At 36.8% G+C, this 21,194-nt stretch overlaps 5 protein-coding genes across 5 annotated transcripts; 3 read left to right on the top strand and 2 right to left on the bottom strand.

Annotated features, from left to right (window-relative positions):
* Window positions 1-148: 148 nt before the first annotated feature.
* LOC116004087 (UDP-glycosyltransferase 76E1-like) lies at window positions 149-1,801 on the top strand. Its single transcript, XM_031244019.1, has 2 exons — window positions 149-629; window positions 897-1,801. Exons 1-2 carry the CDS (start codon window positions 149-151, stop codon window positions 1,799-1,801), a joined length of 1,386 nt encoding a protein of 461 aa, XP_031099879.1.
* A 3,004-nt stretch (window positions 1,802-4,805) lies between these two features.
* LOC116004661 (tubulin beta-2 chain-like) lies at window positions 4,806-6,834 on the top strand. Its single transcript, XM_031244795.1, has 3 exons — window positions 4,806-5,352; window positions 5,456-5,725; window positions 6,051-6,834. The coding sequence occupies exons 1-3, from the start codon at window positions 4,959-4,961 to the stop codon at window positions 6,722-6,724; spliced, it is 1,338 nt and encodes a 445-aa protein (XP_031100655.1). The 5' UTR covers window positions 4,806-4,958; the 3' UTR covers window positions 6,725-6,834.
* A 2,667-nt stretch (window positions 6,835-9,501) lies between these two features.
* On the top strand, window positions 9,502-12,238 carry LOC116004148. The gene is made up of 3 exons (XM_031244077.1): window positions 9,502-9,801; window positions 9,876-9,918; window positions 11,811-12,238. The coding sequence occupies exons 1-3, from the start codon at window positions 9,541-9,543 to the stop codon at window positions 11,930-11,932; spliced, it is 426 nt and encodes a 141-aa protein (XP_031099937.1). The 5' UTR covers window positions 9,502-9,540; the 3' UTR covers window positions 11,933-12,238.
* Window positions 12,239-12,807: 569 nt separating this feature from the next.
* LOC116004085 (protein trichome birefringence-like 41) lies at window positions 12,808-16,277 on the bottom strand. Its single transcript, XM_031244018.1, has 5 exons — window positions 15,916-16,277; window positions 15,423-15,594; window positions 13,856-14,031; window positions 13,601-13,762; window positions 12,808-13,113 (listed from the first exon to the last, which is right to left on the bottom strand). Exons 1-5 carry the CDS (start codon window positions 16,275-16,277, stop codon window positions 12,816-12,818), a joined length of 1,170 nt encoding a protein of 389 aa, XP_031099878.1. The 3' UTR covers window positions 12,808-12,815.
* Window positions 16,278-17,389: 1,112 nt separating this feature from the next.
* LOC116004338 (protein PLASTID TRANSCRIPTIONALLY ACTIVE 16, chloroplastic) lies at window positions 17,390-20,430 on the bottom strand. The gene is made up of 5 exons (XM_031244333.1): window positions 19,794-20,430; window positions 19,194-19,643; window positions 18,981-19,049; window positions 18,536-18,594; window positions 17,390-18,272 (listed from the first exon to the last, which is right to left on the bottom strand). Exons 1-5 carry the CDS (start codon window positions 20,238-20,240, stop codon window positions 17,624-17,626), a joined length of 1,674 nt encoding a protein of 557 aa, XP_031100193.1. The 5' UTR covers window positions 20,241-20,430; the 3' UTR covers window positions 17,390-17,623.
* Window positions 20,431-21,194: the final 764 nt, after the last annotated feature.

The following is a 21,194-nucleotide window of genomic DNA, read 5'->3' as shown; positions in this document are numbered from 1 at the left end:
TTTCCCCCCCCCCCCCCCCCCCCTCCTCCCCCATCCATATTTTGTAACTTATTGATGATGGACTTTACAATGGGTACCCAGAGGCCAGAATCACTTTATAAACCACCATACCCGACCTAAAAACTCCACATACATACCAAACACATCAATGGAAATCCAAGGAGTAGCCGGCGGGCGGCGCCGCCGGATAATTCTGGTGCCGTTTCCCGTTCAGGGCCACATAACGCCGATGCTGCAACTGGGCAGCATCCTTCACGCGCGGGGGTGTTCCATAACCATCGCCCACACCGAATACAACGCGCCTAATCCTTCGACCCATCCCGAGTTCATGTTCCTCGGCTTGTCGGACGGTTTGGGTGCGGGCTACGACATGTCGTTCGACAAGATTCTGGGCGCTATCTATATTATGAATGAAAGGTGCGGGGCGCCTTTGGTGGAATATGTGGAAAAGCAGACGGCTTGTGGGGAAGAAATTGCGTGTATTGTTCATGACAACATCATGTTCTTTGTTGATGCTGTGGCTACTCATCTCAAGATTCCGGGCATAGTTCTGGCCACTTTTAGTGCAGCGTACTTTCAGGCTCTAGTGTCTATTATTCCACGTTTTGATGCTATATTTCCCTTTCAAGGTAACAAATAGTACATTTTCCCTTGAATAAACAGAGCAATGCGAAAGACTTTGTGGTCTAGTAACACCCGGTGTCTTCAGTACTTTGATAAAGTAACTATGAACAAATACTACATTGTAACAGAACAATTTAGTTTTTTTTTTTTTTGAGAACAGCAATTTAGTTTTTTTATTGGCCACAAAAGCCAAACCTTTATGCTTACACAGTTAGTAATTTTGCTTTACCAAATTTCAACAATTTTTTGTAATTTCCATGACATTATTGTAGACTCGATGCTTGAGGAGCCACTACCAGACCTTCATCCCCTGAGGTACAAGGACGGCCCATTTCACCCAACTCTAGATAATGACATTGCAGAGCCAATACGAAATTTTTACAGAACAACAAATGACATAAGATCTGCAGTGGCATGCATTTGCAACAGCACAGACTATCTGGAGCATTCATCACTGTCAAAGCTTCAAACCCACTACAAAGTTCCCTTCTTCCCCATAGGACCCTTTCACAAGTTGGCCTCATCATCATCAAACTCCCCAACCAACCTGCAAGAAGAGGACCCCACCTGCCTGCCATGGCTGGACACCCAAGCTCCTCTCTCGGTCCTCTACGTGAGTTTCGGCAGCGTTGCCGTCGTGGAGAAACGCGCCGCCGTCGAAACCGCCTGGGGACTCATCAACAGCGGCCGGCCGTTCTTGTGGGTGGTGCGGCCGGGATCCGTCCACGGCGTAAGGTGGACGGAATTCCTGCCCGAGGGTTTCCAAGAAGTGGTTGGCCCGGATAGAGGTCGGGTCGTGAAGTGGGCCCCACAGCGGGACGTGCTGGTACACCCTGCTGTGGGGACCTTCATGACTCACTGCGGATGGAACTCGACTTTAGAGAGTATCTGTGCCGGCGTTCCTATGATCTGTCGGCCAGTGTTCTCGGATCAACTCGTGACGGCCAGGTACCTTAGTGATGTGTGGAAGGTAGGGTTGGAAATGGAGGTGATAGATAGGGATGTGGTTGAGAGGAGTGTGAGGATGATGATGATAGGTGAAGAAGGCAAAGATATGAGGAAAAGAGTGGTTGATTTGAAGCAGAAGGTGGAGAGTTGTGTTGAGAAAGATGGGTGTTCTTACGAGGCCTTGAATGAGCTAGTAGAATTCATTTCTTCTCTTCATCACAAGGATTAATTATATTATATGCTTATTCATTATTGAATTGCAATTTATAAGTTCCCACAGCTAAATTCGAATTAGTTTTTAAAAATTTTCAAATATCAATTGGCCCGACTAATTCAGTTAGGTATAGAATTGTCTTTATAAAACATGCATACTCTTCATAATATATATGGCCCATCATTTGGACTAATGATATTGGCAAATATATTATACAATGGACGAAGTTTTACTTTGCATTGTTGATCCTATTCTAAAAATAATTTAGTTACACATTTTGTATTTTCAATTAAGTTATTTGTTTATTATATGTACAGAAACTGTTAACTATATGTACATAATGCGTTAACTAAAAATATATAATTTTTGTATTATGGTTCACAATGCAATATAAACCATGGTCCATGGTTTAACAACTGAATGATATTGATATGTTTTTTACGAAGAACCAATTGGGAGAAGAAGAGAAATGTGAAGTGAATGAACGAACTCAACTGCTGCACACAAAGGAGCCTAAGGCCACCCTTATCAGTGGTTTTTGTGGGATTAATGTCAGAAAAGTTAGCCATGTAGGCAGAGAGGGAGGGCTCCTCCTGCAAGTGAAGATCAAAGCTACAGTAAAAGCTAACTTTTTTTAAAGCGCACAGCAGCCGCCCAGCGGGCTCGTGCACTGCACGCTGGGCGCGCCTGACAACTTCATTTATTTATTTTTTTTTATTTTTAAATTTGATACAAAAACTCTTAAAAAACCGAGAAAAAACTCTCATTGATAAGGATGCTCTAATACCCGTGTTTAGGTTTGAACTTCTCCCCCGACCTGTTATTGACAGTGTGACAAACGTTATTCCATTCATCCTTTCAATCACTAATCTAAATAAATAAATTTTATGTACATACATTTCCATATCCTATTTAGTAGATTAAATAATCAAAATCATTCATCGACTATGTCGTAATTCACAAATTAGTTATCAATTATCAAATTTATTTAATTAAGTCCTCAACTATTTAATTTTTATTTAATTTGATCATTCGTCAATTTGCTACGTTAAATGCAAGGGCATTCTTGACAAATCAATTGAACAGATGACCAACTTGAGTAAAAATTAAATAGTTGAGGAACCATTTTGGTTATTTATTCAAATGGTATTTTACTTACTTCTCTGTTTTTTTTTTTTTTAATTTTTTTTGTAAATGATATTTTTTTTCTAGTCAAACAAGTCTAAAATATAAAATATTGGTGGAAATATTATGAATAGTAGATGTTAACACTTGACGAAGGACAGATGTGGAAGTTTGTATTTTATTTTCCACCAAAATATTTTACATGTTAGGCTTGTTTGACTATCCAAAAAAAAAAATTATAGTTTTCAAAAAATAATAAAAGTAAATAAAATACTATTTGAGTAAATAACAAAAGTGTCCCCCAATTATTAAATTTTATTCAATTTGGTCCTCCGTTCATTTGATTTGTCAAAAATGTCCTTGCATTTAACGGGACTAATTGATAGAGGATCAAATTAAATAAGAATTAAATATTTGAGGATTTAATTGGATATAAAATTAATAACCGTTGATTAATTTGTAAATTTTAACATAGTTGATAGACGATTTTAGTTATTTATTCAATTTAGTATAATCATCGATTCAACATTTGTTATAATGTTCTTCAAAGTTTCTCCTTCCTTAAACTTGTATTTGTGTGTGCTTGAGCTCCTCACTTCCTCCCAACACGACTTATTGAATTTTTTTATTGTAATTAAAAAAAAAACACGATAATTAAATTTAAGCCGTTGGTTATTATTTGAATTTGCCTAATTGAATTATCACAATTAAAAAATAATAATTTAGTTAAATTTAAGTTGGTAAAATTCATTTATTGTTAATTTTATTTCTCATTGAGTGGTTACTATAAATTGCACTGAGACTCGAACCCACCACCTCCCGTATAAAGGGAAGAGTTTGATGCCACTAAACTACAAGGTCCTTGGCAATTTTCACGATCCTTAAAGTGTTCATAATTTTCACAATCCATAAAGTGTTCATTAAAATAGTTGCATTTTGTGGATTATGGGATTTATTGGTCATCCATTAATGCATGATTTAGTGAATTAGTGCCATTGACATTGTATTATAAGCTTTTTTTGGTTATTTTGTCGATGTATCAAATAAAGTCGTCCTGAAAAAAGTATCTAAATCTGTAAAATATGATTCTGATATTAAAATGCTATATTTTCTTTCAAGCTGGTAATTTACAAGCTATTATATAAAAATAAAAGGAATAAAGTTCAAATAGGTCATTCATACCAAATTGTAATTAGACTACTGAATTAAAAAAAAAAATTACAATTAAGTCCCTAAACAATGCAAATTCATGTAATTTAACCTAAAATGACTTATTTACATGTTAATATTCTGACGTTTCGGTTACTGTATTTAAAAATAATTATATTAATAATTTCAAATAAAATAATTATTTTAAATAAATAAACACCTTCCAAAGCCTTCGTTTTCATGGCTGGCAGGAGACCATTTGTCTCTAGTCGGTTATGGAAACGAAGGGCTCCGTTTCCATGGCTGGCCTTCGTCTCCAACTGTTTTTTTTATTATTAAATTTGAATTTTAAAATAATTATTTTATTTAAAATTATTAAAATAAAAAAAATATTTTTAAATACGATAATCGAAACGTCAACATATTAACAGGTAAACAAGTTATTTAAAATTAAATTACATGAATTTGCATTATTTAAAGACCAACTGTAAATTTTTTTTTTTATAAATTTAATGACTTAATTACAATTTAGTGTGTAATTGAATGACCTATATGTCAATTGAATAGAGCAATAACATTATAAAATTGTCCTATTTTTAAAATAAAAAATTTGTTTGGATTCCCCAATTGCAATTGGTCCGTGAGATTGTATCCGTTACACCCTCGAAGCCGCAGCCCATATCCGCCGTCTGTCTTCTCCCCTATCCAGCCCCTCAAATTCAAAATTCAAATCTCCTAATTTTTAACGGCGGCTTTACACACCGCTCAATAAATTCCTATAAAACGCCTTCGCCCAATTTCATTTCATCTCCCCATTTCCTCTTTCCTCGACACCTCTCCATTTTCGCCCCTCCATCTCTCTCAAAGAATCTCTCGTTCTCTTTTTCTCCCTCTGAAAATGCGTGAGATTCTTCACATTCAAGGTGGCCAATGCGGCAACCAGATCGGGTCCAAGTTCTGGGAGGTGGTGTGCGCGGAGCACGGCATCGACGCCACCGGGCACTACGAAGGGGATTCGGATCTGCAGCTGGAGCGCGTCAATGTGTACTACAACGAGGCTAGCTGTGGGCGATATGTGCCTCGGGCTGTTCTCATGGATCTGGAACCGGGTACCATGGACAGCATCAGGTCTGGGCCCTACGGCCAGATTTTCCGGCCCGATAACTTCGTGTTCGGACAGTCCGGCGCCGGTAACAACTGGGCTAAGGGGCATTACACGGAGGGAGCTGAGCTGATTGATTCCGTCCTGGATGTTGTTCGCAAGGAAGCGGAAAATTGCGATTGCCTGCAAGGTGTTTGATGAAATGTTTGTTAGAATTTATTTTGTGATTTGATATTCATGAGTGTAAATACTGGTAGCTGCAGGGTGCTAACGTGTTCCGTTGTGATATACAGGGTTTCAGGTCTGCCATTCGTTGGGTGGGGGAACTGGATCCGGAATGGGGACCCTTCTGATTTCAAAGATCAGAGAGGAATATCCTGATAGGATGATGCTGACTTTCTCTGTTTTCCCATCCCCAAAAGTCTCAGATACCGTCGTTGAGCCTTACAATGCCACATTATCCGTTCATCAGCTCGTGGAGAATGCAGATGAGTGCATGGTTCTCGATAATGAGGCCTTGTATGATATCTGTTTCCGAACACTGAAACTCACCACTCCAAGCTGTAAGCCAACCTACTTTTGCAGGATGTTTATAATGTTTATAATTCAATTGTGTTTAATGATAGTTCACATACAATTAGCTCAAAAGTTGTGTTAATCTTAATGAAAATCTGCATAGAGGATAATATCCTGCTCAATGCTTATCCTTTACTTATAATTACTTCACAAACAATTAGCTCAAAAGTTGTGTTAATCTTAAATCTTAATGAAAAACTGCATAGAGGATAGTATCCAAACATGTTTGATGCTTATCCTTTACTTATAATTACTTTCTGCCATTATTATTGATCTTGTTCTTGTTAATCTCAACATCATGGTTTGTTGCAGTTGGTGATTTGAACCACTTGATATCTGCAACCATGTCTGGTGTTACCTGCTGCCTGAGGTTTCCTGGCCAGCTTAACTCTGATCTAAGGAAACTTGCTGTGAACCTCATTCCATTCCCCCGTCTTCACTTCTTCATGGTCGGTTTTGCTCCTCTGACCTCGCGAGGATCTCAGCAGTACCGCGCACTGACTGTCCCCGAGCTGACACAGCAAATGTGGGATGCGAAGAACATGATGTGCGCAGCTGATCCTCGACACGGGCGCTACTTGACAGCTTCAGCTATTTTCCGTGGGAAGATGAGCACGAAGGAGGTTGATGAACAGATGATCAACGTGCAGAACAAGAACTCGTCCTATTTTGTGGAGTGGATTCCCAACAATATGAAATCAACTGTGTGTGACATCCCGCCAACTGGGCTCAAGATGGCATCCACATTCATCGGGAACTCAACCTCGATCCAAGAAATGTTCCGTCGGGTGAGCGAGCAGTTTACTGCCATGTTCAGGAGAAAGGCTTTCTTGCACTGGTACACCGGGGAGGGGATGGATGAGATGGAGTTCACGGAGGCGGAGAGCAACATGAACGATTTGGTTGCGGAGTACCAGCAGTACCAGGATGCAACAGCTGATGAGGATTGTGAGTATGAGGGTGAAGAGGAAGAGTATGAGGATTGATTGATCCCATATGTTGGGAGAATTTTTATATACCTGTCTGTAGGATATTGATGATGTTGTATTGACAATGTCAACCATATTTCAATGGGATTGCAATCTTTTTTACTTTCTCTTGGTTACTCTCAATATTTGATCAATTGCTAAAACAGTGGGGATACTTACAGAAAGAATACACCATTGAACAATATGTCAATATGCAAGAGAGAGAGATGACAACAATATGATAACTACTAATGTCCTAATTGCCAAACTAATTGTTTGAGACCTTTCCATGTTTGATAACTTGATACACAGGTAACAGATCAATTGATCTAAAATATGTTTGAGGGGAAAAGGGTCAAATAAGCCCTCAAACTTTACCTAAAAGTACAATTAGCCCCTCAAACATTCAAAAGGTTCAATTACACACAAACTAATTATTTTAGGGCATGTAAACCCATATGACCGGTTGTTCCAGGTGAACAACCGGTCATATTTTTCCGACGAACATTCCGGCTACCGACGGCCGGAATGTTCATCCCCAACCGTCTTCTCCGTTGGAGAAGGCGAACCAGTGTGGTTCGTCTTCTCCAATTCGTCTTCCCAATCTTCTCCATCGGACAAGACGAGCCACACTGGTTCGTTTTCTCCGATGGAGAAGACTAATAGTCTTGTTAGTCTTCTCCGATTTCTAATGGTGGCCCACTTGCTGACTTTGGATTGTTCAACCATTCAAGAAGAAGGCACTGGTTTGTTGGGTCAAACAGGAGACCAACAAAATTTTTCCGGCAAGGGGATTTCATCATCTTCTCCGGTAAGGATTTTTCCGGTGACTTCCTCTCTTATTATCCCTACTAGTATTTTGTACGCGCGATGCGCAAAAATTCATGCACAATATTAAAACATTAATAAATATAAATAATTAAAATTTATAATTAAAATTATATATACACAAATAATATATGTATTTTATACACACATATATGATTTACCATTAATAGAAATTTAATTAAAATATTATCAAAAATTAAATTAATTATATAATGATTTTAATAAAATGATAATTAAAGAATAGGAAAAAGATATGATAGATATAAGTGTATGGTAATAATGATGGAGTTAAAAAGTAACGGTGTTATAACGGTGTAAGGGTAGTTGTGTATAACAAGAATGTAGTAGGGACAATTTTGTCTAATAACATTGAAGTGTACAACATTTAAAGCAAAATGTATACGTTTATTAGCATAGAAAAAGTGGGACATAAATTAATGATATAACTTTGATTCACACTTATTATGGAAAATGTATACTTTATACTTTATCAAGGACATTTATACTTTGATTAGCAAAATGTATACATTTAAAGTTGTATTTTGGAGATTGGTTTGCTGCCGGAAGTCCACGTTTTTCATCAGAACATATCTTCAAATCCGGTAGAACGAATTTTTCTTGTTTTCTGGTGGCTTCTGTCTGCCGACCTCATTTATGCTCCCCAGTTGATGTTTGGTTGCTTCCGGTGGGCTAATTTTTTCAGACGAGTCATGGTGGGTTTTGAGTATGGCCATCACGTTGACGAACACTGGTTCGTCATGGAGAAGACGTACGGTCTGTCTTCTCCGGTTTCTCCAATGGAGAAGACTAACAGTCTTCTCCGGAGAAGACAAACCAGTGTGGTTCACTGGTTAACCAGTGTTCCGGAGAAGACGAACCAGACGAACACTTTCATCTTCTCCGTTGTTGGGGATGAACATTCTGGCCGCCGGTTGTTCACTCGGAAAAATATGACCGGTTGTTCACCTGGAACAACCGGTAATATGGGTTTAAATGCCCAAAAATGACAAGTTTGTGTGTGTAATTAGACCTTTTGAATGTTTGGGGGCCTAATTGCACTTTTAGGTAAAGTTCGAAGGCTTATTTAACCATTTTCCCTAAGTTTGAAGGAGCAATAGGAACCCTAAAGTTTGGGATTTAAACTTGGGTATGTTTATATAGCGTGGGTTAATAGAATAAGATTGTGGTTACTTAATCTCAATCTCTAACTAGCATGTTAAGTATGGGGCAACCTTAACCAAGTTAGTCATATTGTTAGTTTGGTAATCACAAGATTACAAATTAGTCAAACTAATTGGAGTGTCCTATTAGGTTTCTTGGTTTAAATTAGTTAGCTAATGTGTGATTTATCTAATGTATAACCTCAAATAGTGGTTTTGACAGTAAAAATGACATATTGACCTTTTTTATTTGAAGTGGTTAGCCAAAGCGGGACTTACCATTGCATATCTTCAATTAGTGATTCGAATTTCTCTCGTCAATAAGTTTCCAACCGTCTTGTTGCTTGTAGTGATTTTGAGTTTCCCATCCTTTGGGTTTAAAAAAAAATTATATTCCCTCTGTCTCATTTTACTTTGTCATATTTACTATTCATTGGTCAAACAAACTATTTATTATTTATTTATTTTCTTTAATATTTTAAAATTTAAATTTGTTGTGTTTTATAGTATTTTAAATATAGTTTCTAAATATATAAATTTTATACAATAATAATAAAATAAAATATATAAAAATTTAAACAAAGAATAATTTTAATCAAACCTAATCAACCGAATCAGACAGATCAAATGTGACGTAAAGAGTGCAAATCAAATACGGAGTAATAAATTGTAAATTTTACAAAAGAAAAATTCAAAATGGGCCTTAGGTCTTCCATAAAAATAAAAATGAAGGCCTAGATTAGGCGTTTGGGGCCCAAAAATGAGCTCTCTGGATTCCGAAGGGCAGCAGAGTCCAGTTTGTAAAAATACAGAAAGCAGATTCTGCAGTTGGCTCATTCGAAAACAATGGCGACTGCTCTAGCAAGGCCATCGGCGGATCGAGCCGCCAGTTTATTCAGACTCTCCTTCAACTTCCTCAGAAATCTCAGCACTTCAGCCACTCCTCCGACTGCGCCGGCGGCCGGCGTTAAGAAGCCGAAGCGGAAGAAGAAGAAGAACTTCTTCGAGGTGGCGCAGTTTCTCCCCAACTGGGGCATTGGCTATCACATGGCTAAAACTCACTGGACTGACGTTTCCTACCAAATTACCAAAATCAATCTCTACAAGGTACTCGATACTCTTTTACGGATTTGGATTTAGGAGTTTTCCTGAGGTTTAAAGGGTTTATGGGCTTGTTGCAGAGTGGGACGCACGGAAAGGCTTGGGGCATCGCTCATAAAGACGGTCGGTTTCTTCTTTCTCTCGTATATTATCTTTGCATTTTTATTAATAAGTTTGCTCTTTCTTATTAATTGAGGAATGCATGGAATTGTTCATTTGAATAATGTGTAGTTATTCATTTATTGCATTTCTGATTTGATGTTTAGTAAGGAGTATAGGTTAATTTTGGGCTGTTGATCACCAAAAGAAGTGATTAAAAGCAGCAGGATTTAATTAATTTGGCATTTAAGCTTACAATAATGTCGAGGTTTGATTATTATTATTATTTTTTAATTGTGTGATTCGATTGTATATGTGTGGCAGACTGATAGTTTTAGAGAGCAGGTAGTTTAACTTTATCTTCTATGGAGTATTATCCATTCATATACTTGAGGAGTGCAATAAAATGAGATGTCTTTTCTTTGGAATTTCTAGGCTCTAAAATATACATCCTATTAGGAAACAAAAACTTCTGAAAGTTAAATGTGTATGTATAGTGCTATATACTCCATGTTGCATGTGGTTGACAACATGTTAAATGTGTTATTCTTTATGTACTATGCATGTCGTGTCCATTCTGTAGCAATGTTCAAAGCTGCTTCTGTTGCAGTTGATAGCTCTGCTATATATATGTATGTATATATACTCCGTAATGAGTTTTGTTAGAGTGTACATGGGATGACTACTAATGAAAAAAGATTGTGCATAACACTAAAGTGAAGTTTGAGTGATGTTGGTAGTGTGTTTGTCGGGGTTTTAAAAGAATGAATGGCTGAAATGTACAATTTTTTATTTTTATTTTTATTTTTTTTAAATATTTCCAGACATTTGATACTTTTAGGAAACTTGGAGCTCTGTATCCTATTATTTCATATTATTTGGAATGCAAGAATAATTGGGTTATTTTTCTTGGTTGTGTTAGGGTGACTATGGTTCAGGCTGAACCATTGCTGTGAAAACCTGAACTGAATTAGTATCCAGTTCCAGTATATGTTGAGCATATAATATATAAACATATATGTGCAATCCAACTATAAGCTTAGGCTTTTAGTTAAGATGAGCACGTGCTTCAATTGTATACACATACAAATCAGATCTCAAAACTATGGCTTATGGTTTCTCCTCATTTCTTTACCTATCATTTTATCTATCCTCATCCACAAACCAACTGCCTTGCATGGCTCGAATTGATGAAAGGTTGAAGCCATGGCTTTATTGGCTTTTGATACAAACCTACACATGCCTAAGAGAAAATTGTCAGGTTTTGAAACCATAGCTTTTCCTTATTACTTGTACTTATCATTTTGTCTAACCTCATCGACAAACAACTGCCTTGCATGGTTTCTATTGATGGAGCTTCACCATTAGTGCCACTGCTGACGGTTGCCGCCATCAACCACTGTGCTCTCCGACTCCCAATTACAGGGAGGGTGGAGCTTTGCTGAGAGATTACATGACCAGAAGTATGAGTGGCTTTTTTTTTTTGGTGTGGATGGGGGATTTGGCACAAGAGAGAACAAAGAAGAAGGAAAATGTTATAGGGGTTCTTCCCTAGTGCCATTACTGCCTTTATATAGTAAAAACAATCAGGTTTAAATCAGAACCTGTTCCTTCTTATGAAGGGTTGGTTCCAGTTGCCATTTGTTTAGGAACCAGAGCTAGCAGTTCGTACCCAAACAGTGGGAACCACTAGGTTGTGTGTTGTATGTACAGCACATGACATAGTGCCTCAGACAAGCTGAACTGAAGGGTTTGAGAATTCTTTCTCCTGACACTGCTAGTCATTGTTGTAATGTTGTCATTACTTTTGGATTTGATACTTTCTTGTATCGTTTTTTTGGTTCTTTGTTCAGCTAGCACTTGGTTAATCTGAAATTCAATTTCTTACATGTTTCAAATATATATATAACATGCAGGTACTCCAATTGCCGACGCACCCAAGAAAATTAGTGGGGTCAACAAACGCTGCTGGAGATACCTACCAAACTCAAAAAAAGTCGAAGAGAACACCCCCAAGCTCGAGGTTCAATCTGCATAATTTCATTCTTATTATCACGGTCCAACTGCATTACTCCTCATAGCTTGAAAGTTGAAAATTCTCATATTTTGTTGAATGGTTACACAACATGCTGTGTTTGATGATGGCAGTGCCTTTAGTGTTATTTTCTAACATAATTGTACTGCCTCACAAGTGGAATTCTTAGCAATCAGATGTAAACTTATTGTGTTCTGTCTTTATACATGAATTTATTAGGCATACCCACTAAAACTATGAATAGCAACTGCATTGATGGCCAAATTATATTGTGGAACACTAATAAATGTTTAATGTTTATTTTTAATATACCGAATCTTCACTTTTAATGTATTGAAGGCTCATTTTTAATTAGTATACTTACAAATGAACCTTCAAAAATTAAATGTTCAATGTATTAAAAATGAACTTTAGGTAAGTGGTGTAACATAGTTAAGAGTATAATGATTGGCATTGATGTAGGGTCAAAGTAGAGAATATCAACTAATATAAACTTATTTGATCACTATTAGTTGTTTGACTTAGTTAAATAATCAATATGAGTGTTTAATTAATTAGCTTTTTGTAACAATTTATTGCTCCAAAATTCTAAAATTCAAAAAATTGTTTAAAGCAGCTTTTTCGATCAACTTTTTGAGAAAGTCATTTTGCATGTAATCAGTCAACTAATGTTATAAACTAATTAAACTTACTAATTCAATTACCTAACAACTATTTATTAAACACTCCCAAATGATATACGGTTAAATGCTTTTCTCAAATGGAATGAGTCAGATCGGTTCAACCCAACAAGAACAATTCTTTAAAAAAAAAAATTTAAATGAAGATATGAACATCACAAATCAAGTTGAAATGAAATATGGACATTAGATGTAAGATTATACAATCAAGTATCTTGAAGAAGGGCTGCATAAAGCAGTAAGTTCCAAGTATCTGGGACTCCAGCAATACACCAATGTGTGCAGTCTGTGCCATGAAATCCATTATACTTCATTATATGTGCATCTACTCTGAATCTTGAGAGCGTTGCCAAATCCACAAAAAACACCGGTTTCCGTATTTCACTCAAAATTTTCTTGGTTATGTTGGTAACCGGTGACGCCGCCGTAGAAATCACTGTTTCATTTATAGGCATGAACTCATTCACGCAATTCGTCTTTGCTGTCTTCCCCCACAAATCTCCACTGTATCAACACACCAAAAACATTAGTCCTATCCCTTCAAAATTCTATTGTTATATAGAATCAGATTAGATGAGAAACTAATGGTCCCATGAGAACGAATATGCAAAATAATCTCATCTCTCAATCTAAGATATCAAAAATTGAAATTTGAAAAAAAAATGCATTGACATTTTTGTAATTAGGACTGTTTGCAACTGCATTTTTGTAATTACAACAATACATTTGGAAACGCTTAATATTTACCGACAATACATTCAAGATATATAATAGTGTGTATTTCCAAATATAACATTATAATTACGAAAATGTTACTACATTTAATTCTCAGCTCTTGATCATCATAGAGAGCTAGAGAACTGTGAAGTAGTACACAAATGCACACAATAATCTACCTAAATGCACACAATCATTTACATAAATGCACATAATCTTCTCTTAAATAGTTTGTGAATGGTGAATGTTCAAGAAAGAAAAATGGAAGGGTTACCGATAATGGGCAGCAGTTTCTCCTTGAAAAAAAACTTTGGTTTTGGTCAAATCCACTTCTGTGTCTACCCATTTTGCCCATGTTTGAAGAGCCATTTGAAAAGCTTCTACACGGTTCATGTCTTTCACTACCTTGCCGTCCACCTGTTCGATAAAATCCCACCTACAAAAAACATTATATTCACCATTCACAGTCTCAAACCTCAATCATGTCGAAAGATAGAGATGATGATGATGAAATGCTGATAGTGTTTACGGCTGTTTTGGCGGCATCCTCAACCACCATAACCAACTGTTGAATATCAGGACGTTGATGTGTTTCCATATCTCTCCGTTCTTCACAGAGTTCATCTTCACCACTCGACCTATTCCTTCCTTCTCGATGTCAACGAGGAACTCAGAGTGAAACAAGATCACTTCAACATCATAATCCTGCAGATTCATACCTCAGTATATTCACATGATGTTTTTATCATCAATTTATGTCATATTTTGATTTACGGAAAAATCCAATTATCTAAAGGTGTGTTTTAGATGAAATTCGTCTTGTGATCCTAGTTAGCAAATAAATCAATCTAAATTGCTCATAACCGATTACAAAATTAACTTTATGGTTACCAAATAAACTGTTAAATCAATCTAAATTCCTAATAGCCGACTACAAAATTAACTTTATGGTTACCAAATAAACTGCTTGGCTGGATATGAAGCATGCCTGGTGACCCTAACAGACAAAAGAACTACAAGAAGATAAATCAATGTAGTTATAGACTAACTATTCAACTAATTTGGCTAAGGATAAACCTATTTTGTGTATAAAGGTAAACCAGTCTAAGTTGTCAATAACGGTTCGACTCAGACCAATAGACAACTCTAACAAAGAGTAGAATTTAAAACCTTGTGACTTAAAACCTATTTTTGTTGAATTTTGTCAGATCAAGTGGTTTTTTGTTGGTGTGGTGCATAATTTTTTCTTAGTTTTTACCTCCTGCAAGTTTTGGTTTTTAATGAGTCTCACTCAACAGATAAATGACAACAAAGAACAAAAATTGTGCACATTGGATTCTATGTCAGATTGTATGGAATGACTTTTCATTCCTTCTTGTTGTAATCGTTCTTAATGTTTATTAACGCAGTTTATCCTTCAAAAAACAAAAAAATAAATAAATAAAATAAAATTGTGCGCATTGGACACAATCAGGCTGGCACATGTAGTGCACGCACGCCCACATTTGGTACAATTTTTTTTTTTCTTTTCAGCCTTCCTGTCATAATTTTTTTTCCTTTTTCCTTTTCCACTTTATTTCCTCTCTCCTTGTTGGCACGTAAAAAACCCTGAAAAATACAACACTAATATAGATGCCCTAAGAGCATCCCAATAGGAGTTTTTTCATGATTTTTGAAACAGTAAAAAACTAGAAGTTTGGTTTTTAACGAATGTGAAGAGTGATATTTAGATGATTTTTTCTCTTGCAATTTTTGGTATTTTGTGGGGCCTATCAGGTGAGGAAAAAAGAGAAAACTAATATGAGTTTCTGCGCAGGGAACACAAGAAGCGCGCATGTGCCTATTGGGCGCATTTTATACTCTTTTTCATTTTTAAAAAAAAAATATTATGAGCCTTTTTTTTTTTCCTTTTTTCTTGTGAGCCCTTTTTTTTTTTTTTTTTTGCCTCCATCCCTTTCCTAATTGACACTTCAAAAACCTTAAAAAATCAAAAGCTATTGAAAATACTCTAAATCAATTGTCGGACTAACTTGTTAGGATTGCCTCACTATCTATACAATAGTGTGAGCTTATATGTATAAAAGTATAAAACAGACCTGAAATGTGACTGTAACGTTGAGAGGAGTAAACTCTTCTTTGTATTTCACTCCTGGAACTGTGCCATGTAACAAGCAAAGAAGTGATTCAAAATTATTAAGACTCAAAGAATCCCCCACATACATTATCTTCTTCCCCTTCATCCTCCTCAAGAAATCCTCCCCATCAAACCTTCACAAAATTCATAACAAACTTGGTCAGTCCAAATGTATATAAACATTAAACATACCCACTAGTGCCGATTTTTAGATTTTTGTGGCACCGTTCTTGTAAACAAATGAGGCCCTACCATTTAGAATTTTTTAGTATTGATTGCAAATTTTTTAATTTTTAATGTCTTAACTAACTGGCTAAAAATTAAATATTGAGCCTTCTAAAATTTGGGACCCTATGCTGTAGCCTAACTTGCACAGCCCAAAATCTGGCCCTGATACCTACCAGCTCGTTCATTGTACATTAGAATATATGTTCCATTTCAACTAAAACGCTCACCTGGGCAATTCACACCCGTGAGGCTGCCATCTATATTTGAGATACTCCAGATTAGTGCGGCCATATTTGATGCAGTGAAACTCTTTTCGGATAAAGGGACAAGACATGGAGTCATACATTGGATAAGAATCATCCCACACCCATGTCCCCTTGAACCAGTTGCACTTTGTTTTCTTCAAGATTGGTTGATTTCCTCCATTGCTGACATTGCAAACAGCTTGGACTTGAATTTCCAGGTTGTTGCTTCCATGGATGCTTTCTAAGATCCAGTAATAAGGTGTTAGTGATTTGGAGCAGAAGTATACAAAGGCTAGGGAGATCATGAAGACAATGGATACACTGTTCCATACCCCTTTGCCCATTTTTTTGTGTGGAATATGTTACATTATGGGCATAAATATAATGGGATTTGAATGCATTTAAGGAAATAGGTAGGAGAATTGATGATCAAATTGAGAAGAAAATTTCGGACATAATGGCAACTTAATTAGATGCATGCAATCCTAGGAAATGTTGATGACCATTTTCAATGGATTGGGGCTTAAGAATATATATTGATGATCATTTTCAAGCTTATTAATTTGTATATGTACATGCCCCGAAAGGAATAATTGATTGGGTGAAGCATGATTCTGTTATTAAAAATCATGAATTTGTATTATTTCTTTTATGTGAGTCGTGAGTTTTCCTCATCACCTCAACAAAAATATGTATACATACATGCATATTTTAATGTATACTTTTTTTTTTCTTGAGATGATACATATAGAGCACAATTTAATTTGTCTGTTGGAAGTGTGAATTCATTACTGGATTGCTACTTAATACTGCAATTATTATGTAGTTATGTACTTAGGCTACCCAAAAGTGTGCCTAGTAAATCTTGCTCTTGTATAATTATCCATAAACCACAAAGAGTTAACTTGAATTAGGAAGATTTTGTACAATGAGCTTGGTCAAAAGTGTTGACAAAAATCAAACTTTTAACAAGAACTAAACTCGTCCATTTTATGAAATAAGTTAACAAGATTTTGAATTAGATAAAATGCAACATAATTATCGAAAATTGGGTACATATACACATTACACAAAGCAATGTTGCATGATAATTTTAGGTAATACATGAGAGGGTTGTGATATAGAATCTGTCTAGTTGGCGACTTTTGAAGGATGAATCAGAATAAAAACTGATTAAAGCATTTATCTCTCTTTTAACAGTTCAAAATTAAAATTAAAATCAAATATCCCTTTGATTTACTGGAACTGGAAAATTAACCCTGATACCCGAAGGTGTGCTCTGCGTGAAACTCACCTTGTGACTTTATCTGACAAATGACCACATGGAGTTAAACCAGCTTAGATATCCCTTCATTCACATTTTCATGTAAGATATATGGGATTCAATCACATCTTTATCTTTAATTTTTTGATGTTTCTGCAATCAATTTCCATGCCCCAGAGGAGATCAGAGCTGTTATGGCTAATAAGCTAAAGTACAAGCAATAATTGGAATTACAATTACAATTACAAGCCAAACCTCTCAATTGACAAGGATAATTATTGTGTGCAGGACTGTACATATTTCTTGCTCAGTCTCTCTAAACCAACCACCCTTGGCATCAATACTTAAGATAGTACTCTAAAAGTAAAAAGCGTTGAATCAAATAAAATCAGAAAAATTAGATACATACTCTTACTATATCTCCTTTCAGTCATCATCAATGTAGATGGTCTCTTGTTGGAACAGCCCACCAAAAACCTTCCTCACTTCTGCCTTTGAATCAGTTTGTTTGGCTTTGGGCTTAGGGGCCTCTGCTGGTTTTGGCTTCGGTTTTGGTTTCGGTGCTGCAGACTTGACTACTGCTTTCTGTGCAGGCAAATTCCTCGCCTTGGCCTGTCCCCTAACAGTAGCAAGCCGCACTTTGGGTTCCTCCTCCTCCTCTTCCTCACTAGGCTTTTGAACAACGGATTTAAGCTGCGAGCTGAAAGTTTCCCAAGACAGTCCGGAGTTCAATCCCTTTGCTTTTGGTTCCTCCACCTCCTCAGTACGCTCTTGAACGGCGGAGTTAAGCTGTGAGCTAAACTTTTGCCAAGACAGTCCAGAACTGAACCCCTTTGCTTTATCCAAAAGGCCATCCACTGATATTCCAGCAGCCGCAGCCTTCTCTACAGCTTCTTTGGCAAGATTAACGGCCTTGGTTTCTTGCTGCTCACGCTTCTTCACTTCCTCTTCTAGCCTCTTAGCTTCTTTAGCTGCTTGCTGAGCTTTCTCACTTGCTTCTGTGGCTTCTTGCTCTGCCTTAGCTTTTGCAACAGATTCTGCATAAGCTTTTCTTCGACCATCCTCCGGTATGGCACTGTAAGCATCACCATCTCTTATTCAGATTCTCATTAATTAATTAGACAATGAACAACAAGAACATTACAGTACGTATGCATCAGAAAATACATAGACAGTGCCCATATACAGTAGGAAATTCAATCAAACATTCACTTCCATATGGAATGTACAGTGAGTGAAAATCCCAGTGTAACCTGTATAAAGTGGATTGTCAAATAATTTATGTTAAGGAAACTCTGGTAATCCTCAGTGTATGAATCATAGTGGAGATGACAATACCTAAAAAGTTCATCTCCAGTCCTCTTTGTAGCTACGGGATCAGTACTCACTTCCACAACCTGAATGTGGGGAAAAGAATTAGAATTTCGGTATTTTGTCTATGAGATAACTAAGGAGAAAACACTAGCCGGCGCCAGTTTCCTTAACCTTCAATACATTGAAAATCGAGGAAATTATATTGGTTGATCACTTTTTTATCACCAACTCTTGCTCCAAACACAAAACTGATAATTCAGAGGTTTTTTTTTTTTTCAGAATAAGATCAATGAGAAATTAAGCAAATGATTTTTTGAAATTCATTTGATAAAGTTGCCTTCTCAGTTCTCACCAGTTTCAGAAGAAACTTAGTTTACCTAAAGCTCTAACACGCTATGTTAACATGAGTTACCAATAGAATCTACGGTTATCTCTCCATCAAGAACCAATCAACAAGAAGAACAAGTACCTTATTTTCAGCCACTGCAGTGTTGGTGAAAACATCTGCTACCAGCTTAGCAATCTGTGACTTGGCAACCTTAATTTTCCACAAGGGCAATATGTTAGAGCATGAGGAGCAATGAAGTCGATACATGAAGTGAAAAGGGTCGAAGGCAAAGGTCGTGTTCAAACTTCTAGTTAAATCCAGAATAAGAAAAAGAAACCGCATACATTACATTACTTTGTAATCGTTCGCACCAGTAGTTCCTTCAGCAGACACCACAACATTGTACGAGCTCTCGGGGGCAAAGTCCTCGGTTAAGCTGGTCTTTATGAGCGTATAACTGATATTCGTCTCTATTATCTTCTGCAAAAATTCTTGGAGTGTCAATGGCTGAGACCGCGAAAACAGAGTGTTGAAGAACGACGTAATGCCATCAAGGACGTTGTATGTAGATGATGACGCTGATCCATCATACACAATGGCCACATGGCCAACACCAGCTAACTCAGCAGCCTGAATAACCTGCAAGGCATCAGATGCCGTGACCTCTTTCGTTGGTCCATTCTCAAAAGGACCAATGGTAACAACAACTTTGCTTGCATTCCCAATCGCTTTCGCAATTGATTCTGCATCTTGGAAGGTAGATTGAACAGCGTTGAAGCGTTTCGCCTCCTCATTAGAGATAATCTGTTATTGATAAATTAAATTCATCAAACAATCTCGTTATTTGACTGAATTATATAAACTTTCTCCCACATATCTAAATTCTAATCTACTCAAACAAACAAATACCTAATTGAATTGAAATTTGTAATTATTAAGTGAGAAAAACCTAACCTTATATTGAGCAGCTAAAACAGCGAGCTCTTGAGCAGCAGCGAGATCAGGGACACCAGCTCTAACACTAAACCCCTCCCGGAGAAGCGTCTGAGCAATGCGGACTCCGGCTAGGCCAGTAGCACCGGCGACGAACACCGTTCCGGCGTCCTTCCGGCGCTGGCGGCCGAAAGACAAGCCGGAAGCAGGATTGGTCGGCGAGAGAGGGACCAGAGACTTAACATCAGGAATCTTCCCAAAATCGAAACGGAAGGGGCTCGAATTGGCGGAGCTTTCCTGATCGTCCTGGCCGGAAGAGTCACCGGCGCTGCTAAGACGGAAGGACGGGAATGGACCAGACTTCTTTGCGAAAACGGTGAGCTTAGGAATCCGCAAACTTACAAGTCTGGAATGGGGTGTGGGTATAGGTTTGGGGAGGAATGGATTAGAAGTGAGAGTTGGAGCCATGAATGAATGCCAGCGCAGCAGAGTTCGGTGCCTATTCCCACTTCTCCATTGACCTCTTGATTAGCTTTGGTGAAAGACAAGCAAATAGCTTAGCATGGGACAACGGTGATGGTGCAGATGAAATGAAATGGGTAGTAAGCAAGCTTTCCCGCCAATAAGAGAGAGCCATGTCAGCATACTTTATCCCCAACACACAAATTGCAAGCCAGACATTCGTAACCTGGGTATGTATGGTATAAGACTATGGAGGAAAAATATATATTATTCTCAATTTCTGATATATCTACAATTCTACTCTCCATTACTCGTTTTAGATTTTTATATCATTCAACCTTGATATTATGAATTGGATAAAAACTATCCCAAAAAATCAAGTCATTAGTTAATTTAGTAATTGGTAACCACAAAATTTTTGTAAAATTGTTTATTAGCATTTTCAATTTGAACTGATCAACTATAAGCTACCTACACTAATTTACTTCGTTAAAATGATATCCCACAAAATGATATCCCACACTCTAGTCTAGCAATATAATAAAAATCGGAGAATCAACTTCCAAGAATTTTATTGTTAATCATGGGGTAATTCATTTTACGAAAATCGGAGAATCAACTTAAATATACATGCCCTGTACCTCATTGAATTAGTTAATGTTCACATTTACTGGAAGCTCGGTTAGAGAAGGGGAATTAAGTGTTAAAAGAATTATAAATCCATGGAATATGTGAGAATAAAGTGATAATTCAAATTTCAATGTTTGATTATTAATGAAAATTTTAATTATAATGTTTGGTATACATCATAATTAAAAGAGAATAAGCAATATAAAATCCGTTATTATTATTACTATTATTATTATTAATCCTAAATGACCAAATTCAAATTTTACTTTTAAAAATTTATGTAACACAATACAAATAAACTGTAGAATTGCATAACAAAATGAATAAAAT

This window comes from Ipomoea triloba, chromosome 14 (assembly GCF_003576645.1).
Source record: "Ipomoea triloba cultivar NCNSP0323 chromosome 14, ASM357664v1".
NCBI lineage: Eukaryota > Viridiplantae > Streptophyta > Magnoliopsida > Solanales > Convolvulaceae > Ipomoea > Ipomoea triloba.
This window is presented reverse-complemented; position numbering and strand designations above follow the sequence as displayed.